The 6,000-nt window shown below is 40.5% G+C and overlaps 1 protein-coding gene across 2 annotated transcripts in view; it reads right to left on the reverse strand.

Annotated features, from left to right (window-relative positions):
- VEPH1 (ventricular zone expressed PH domain containing 1) overlaps positions 1–6,000 on the reverse strand; it is a 214,387-nt gene that overhangs the window by 180,690 nt on the left and 27,697 nt on the right. For both annotated transcript variants that reach the window (XM_007447840.1, XM_007447841.1), the window contains one exon: positions 3,089–3,304. In XM_007447840.1, the coding sequence (XP_007447902.1) occupies positions 3,089–3,304 (216 nt within the window). The remainder of the gene's footprint in view (positions 1–3,088; positions 3,305–6,000) is intronic.

Genomic DNA, 6,000 nt, shown 5'->3' on the forward strand with positions numbered 1-6,000 from the left:
TAAAACTATTTTGAGGTAAATGTTGCAAGTTCATACAGTTAGGACCAAGAAAAGAAAGCAGTATAACCACTAATTATTAAAAGTAGAATAGGAATGGTCATCTGAAGTAGGTTTGAGTGTACGTCGAAAAAGGAAATTTAGGGGAAAAAAAAGTTTTTTTCTTGTGTATGTGTGAACATATTTAGCTTCAAATGACAGCAAAGTGGCCAGAAAAAAAAAATGGCTAAGAATACGGGCAGAAGAACTGGTGGGCCCTTGCTTGATCAGGTTGTGTGAGGCTGGGATTGCTTATCTTGGGAGGTAAGGTGGGTGGAGAGGGAATCTTTGTGTGTGTAGCTAAAAATGTTAAGTGGTTGACTTTAAAGTTGACCTACTGTTTTATTTTACTGAAAAAACAAAACAGAATATGAGTCATCTGGATTTCTACATGTTTCCCACATGTAGAACCTATTTTACAAGTAGGACAAAATCTTCTTTTCAATATTTACCGCTGGCCAAAATGTTCCCCTTAAAATCTGATTGAAAGCTAAATGCCAAAGCTGCAACCACAGGCTTGCCTTTGGTTCGTGGGAAATGACTTTCTGGGACCACACCCCTAGGGGTAGCCTGGACAAATTGCTGCACTTTGCTCTGAAAAAGGTAAGTTTATATTTAGGGCTTTCCATCTTCCATTATTACACCTTCTGCCTGCTCAGAGGGCACACAATGGACGCCCTGTGACCACACTGGCCCTACAGGCTGGAATCTCCCACTCCTGTGACTCACTTGTCCCTCTCAACCAAGACACCTAACCCTTAGCCCTTTTCTCTGTCCTTTCCCAAAATGTCAGTGCTTGTCCTCGGGGCCCTGCTCTCAACAATCTTACAAACTCATTCTCATTGATCAGCAGTGAGTTTCACGTTTTTATTTGCTCCCCACCATCCCCTATTTAAAGTAGGAGACATAATGCCTTACCCAGAATGAAACACCCCTTTATGTTAGACTTTGCGGCATTTTGGAAGGGCAGCCTGCTTAGTTCTCTGATCTGGGTCTCATTTCACAAATTTGGACTTTTGTGCAATCTGTTTTGTCTACTTGGAATGTTCTCTCACTCCACTTTTCCTACCTGGTAAAATTGCCGATAATTGCTCATAACCCTTTCAAATTCGATCTCCATGCAGAAAGCCTTCCAGACTCTCTAGAACTGTACCAACACAGGAGCCGAGTGAACCTACTGAGCCCCTGAATTGTGACCAGTGCAAAGTAAGACATGCTAACACACACAATGGATTTATGAGACTTAGTATACAAAACAAGTAAAACATCTCATTAATTTTTACACTGATTACATGTTGAAATAATAACGTTTTGGATGTATTGGGTTAAGGAAAATATAATATCAAATCAATTTCATCTGTTTTCACCTCTTTTTAATGTGGCTATTAGAAAATTTTAAATTCCATATGTGGCTCATGTTTGTAGCTTGCATTGTATTTCTGTTGGACAGTGCTGCTGGAATCTACAACAGTGGTTTTGAAATCACAGGGGGAGCTGGAGAATCAGGCTGATTTATGAGTTTCTGTCTGAATGTCTGTGGAGTGGCACTTTGGAGTGAAATAATCTAGGTTTCTGATGTATTTCAATAACACAGTCAAGAATAATCAACAAACTAGTGGTTGCCAGTGGAGGGGAGGAGGGGCGACATAGGGGTAGGGGAGTGGGATGTATAAACTACTGAGTGAAAGATAGGCTCAAGGATGTATTGTACAACACTGGGAATATAGCCAATATTTTGTAATAACTATAAATGGAGTGTAACCTTTAAAAATTGTATAAAAAATAAAATTTAAAAATTAATAAATACTAAAGATAAAAATAAAAGAATAATCAATGAAGAAAAGGTGTGTTAGGTCTTTGTTGTTATATCCAAAAGCATTAATCTTCCATTAATTTTGCTGAAATTCCCATTTCTTCCCCTCCCATCTCTAACCCTGGGGACAAAGGAAAAACAGTATGATAGTGTGTGTAGACTCTTTTGTTCAGTTGACCAGTCCCGGAACTGAGCAGACAAAATGCAATATGCTTCAGTTAAACACAGACAATTGTGAGAAAAAACAGAAGAAAGGAAGCTAATATTAGCTGCTAAACACAGTGCTAAACACTTTAACATAGCTGGAATTTCCTGACCTATGCTCAGTAGAACACTAGTTCTGAGGGATGCTCATAAACGTTGTGTTGGGGTGAGATGGGGAAGGAAGATACATGGTCAAATCAGACTGCAAAATGCTGTTCCAAACGTTTAACCAGCTTTCTTTATTGCAGGACTTTTCAGAGCTTTTAATGTGCTATGAAACATTGTGACAGCTCAAAAGGGAAAAACTGAATTCAGTGTTTCCCAACTTATTTGACCACAGAATTCTTTTTAAAGAAACAACTATCAACATTACTGGTTGGTAAAATTTGTCACAATGTCACTTCATCTGCATTTTATAGGGAGGAAACTGTGGCTTAGAAGTTATGTGACTTGTCCAACATTTTAATTTTACATAATTAGTTCGTGGCTAAGCCAAAATTCCAAATTCATGTTTATGCCAAAGGAAAGAACTTAAACATGGTCAGAACAGGCAAATATTATTATAATGGAAAATTCACAGTACATACAGAAATGCACTTAAAAATGACTTAGCCACTTCTCTCCACATATTCTAAGCTCACTGCCCCTCAATTCAGACTCCACCCCCTCTTTGGTCTCCTTGGATGAAAGAGGTTTCCTTTTCTGAATTTTCCAATATTCCTCATTTGGATCTGGACACACAGTGCTTTACTGTTAGCTTTTTATAGGTACACGCCTTATCTCTCCAAATAGATCAGAGCTTGCTGTGGTGTTACTTTGAATTCCCCTCAGTGTGTCTTGCATACAGTAAGGGCTCAGTACAACCTTCTCGGTTTATTAATTACCAGCCTGCTCAGCTTAGCTACTGATGGTTTGTGGTGTCTTTTTACAGTATCGGAATGCTACAGAAACACTGGCTCATGGTTCAGAGACACCACATGTTCACCTAAGCTGCCAAGCTGGTCTCAAATAGCATGATGCTGAACACTGACGTACCTGTAAAATGCAACTCATGATATCAGACGCGATTTTTGCGTGGGGCGTGTCTTCGTCTTTCCCGGACGGTCTCAGGTTGTGTTCCAGGCAGGAGTCCCAGAGCCCCACAAGGGCCTTTGCGTGCTTTTCAATCGACTCTGTTTCTCTGATGGCTGTTGTGATTCGTGTGATACAGATTTCAACCACAGCTTGGTCATTGTTATTGGTTTGGTAATCCTGTTTGAAAGAAAACCTTCATGTTAAATAATACTCTGGAAAGTTATCCTTTGAAGGACCTACAAAATATGAACTCAGTCACTTAGCAAATGCGTGTGTGCCACACTGCGGCTAAAGGATGAGGTTGTAAAGCTCAATGCAATACCTTCTTCTTTGGAGATGAGTACTTTGTGGACTAGGCAGATTTGCAAACATGCTAAAATGGAGCAGGTTTGTACTATCCCAGATACACAGACAGGGAGCAGAGAGAGTCCAAAGGAGCTTAATTATTCACTTGCACGTGGGTTCAAATTTCAGGCTATTTCAGTTTCTAAGTTCATTAGAGGTCAGGGTTTACTTTTTGCTCTGACATTTCTGCAACTTTTGTGAAATGTTTCAAATTACTCTCCAATTTCCCCTCAGGAGTGTTCTCTCTCTTTCTGCGCATAACAGAACTTATCATTTCATCTCTTCCTTTTCAATTCAAATAACTACCAAGTCCATTGTAGCTCTCCCCAACCAAATTTCCCTCCATTCCCCTATTTTAATTCTTCCTCAAATACCTAATGATCTTTATGGAGAGGTAATATGACCCTTCAAAAAATCTAAATGTGAAAAATAGGTCCATCACTTTAACTTGGAAAATTGGCCTGTGAACTCTGCATGGTGGATTGGCAAAATCGAACACAAAACAGAGCAGGGAAGAGCTTAGACTCTTGCACCATCATGTGCCATTAGAGCCAGGAAGTGGTGGGGCTTTCCTGTCCAACTGCAGGCTCTAGCTTCATCTTTTTTCTACTCTTACAACTAATGTTGCAGTAAATATCTTATGCGTGAAGCCCTCTCCACGCTGTAGATTATGTATAGTCCAGATTCACCAGAAGTGGAAATTTCTGAGACAAAATTCAGGAACATTTTAAGGCTCATGATACATACTGCCAAACTATTTTCCAGAAAGGTCTTACTGATTTATACTCCCATCAGTTGAGTTAAAGCAAGCTCTGCCCATTGTACCTTTGCAAGAACAGAGTATTTTTAATTTTTGCTAATTTGATCGGTGAAAAACAGTATCTCATTGCTGTTTTCCTTGGAATTTCTTGATCAGAAGTAAGGCTGAATATTTTCACATGTTTATTTGTCATTTGTATTTCCTCCTTTGGGAATTGCCCACTGTATCTTATGTCTATTTTTCCTTAAATGACTTCATTTTTTTTTGTTGGTCCTTCTTTGGTGAAATAATATCTTTTTCTATTAAGGATATTATGTCAACCTTTGGCATATTGGTTATGAATATGTCCCCATGTTACATTATTTTTAGTTGTTTTGCTGCTCTTATTGACATGCTAAGGTTTTAGATAGCCAAATCTATCAGTCTTTGGGGACTTTATTGTTTTTCCTTTTTATAATTGGAAATTAAAGTTAGTCATTTAGTTTTTTGAAAAGATAATACATGGACATGGTACAAAAATACAAAAGACACAAAGAAAAGATTTACACTGAAAAGTTAGTCTCCCTTTCACCTCAGTTCCCTTCCCTGGGGAAACCATGCTCACCAATTTCTCACGTATTTGACAGATGTACTCTATGCTCATACAAATCTCCACCTACATGCACTCCTTCCTTCCTTCCTCCCTCCCTCCCTTGCTTTGTGATTCCTTTAATAGCTTTTTATTAACTTCATGTTTTCTTTATTCAAAGGTTTAATAAAAATTTACCTGGAGACTTCCCTGGTGGTCCAGTGGCCAGGACTCCACACTCCCAATGCAGGGGGCCCAGGTTTGATCCCTGGTCAGGGAACTAGATCTCACATGCCACAACTAAGAGTTCACATGCTGCAACTAAAAGATCCCGCACGTGGTAACGAAAATCCTGCATGCCACAACTAAGATCCGGCACAGCCAAATAAATAAATAAATATTACAAAAAAAAAATTTACCTGTATTTTTTCTACATTAAAAAAAAACTCAACAACATTTAATGTTTAGTATTTTAGAAATTAATCTTTTAACCATTCACTTAGCTCTTGAGTCTATCTGGCATTTATGGAAGTAAGTAAAGATGTACATTTTCTACGAATTAGCTCATCTAATTTTCCCATCATTATTCACTGAATAATTCATTTCCTAGTTATTGTTTTATGTGTATATCAGGTTCTAATTCAGGGCTGTCTCTTCTGTTTACTTGTTCAGTTTTTTTTTGTCCCTCGTAAGTATTTATTGTCATAGGCTTGCTCCATTAAAGCCAAAGCAGTGCTACCTACACACAAACCTTGCCACACAGTCCCCACTGGTAGGTTCCAGTCCGCGGTCTCCTGGAGCTGAGGCCTGGCCGTGCCACCAGAGGCCTCAGGATCAGCCAGTCTTGCCTGGTTCTCTGTTCATGCCAGAAGCTCCCCACCCCTACCTGGGGTGCCCCCACCAGGTAGTTGGAAGGCCGGTGGGAGGAATGCAGGCCGACTTCTGGCCTCTCCCGGCTGGAGCAGAGCCCTGGGGGGCTGGAGCCGGCTCTCCCGGCCCCTCTGTGGCTGCCTTGCTCCTGGGCTGCACTGGAGGCTCCTGCCTGAGCCAGGAAAGCGAGGGCAGGCCACCCCACCGGGTCCTTCCCTGTCCCGGCAGAAGGTGCTGAGAGTCCAGCCCAGTGCAGAAGCCACCACTCTGCCTCCTTTCTGGGAACAAGCGCCCTTCTGCCCCAGCTGCCAGGAAGCCACTTTAGGGAAA

This window comes from Lipotes vexillifer, unplaced genomic scaffold (assembly GCF_000442215.2).
Source record: "Lipotes vexillifer unplaced genomic scaffold, Lipotes_vexillifer_v1.1 scaffold1207, whole genome shotgun sequence".
In the NCBI taxonomy this organism is placed as follows: domain Eukaryota; kingdom Metazoa; phylum Chordata; class Mammalia; order Artiodactyla; family Lipotidae; genus Lipotes; species Lipotes vexillifer.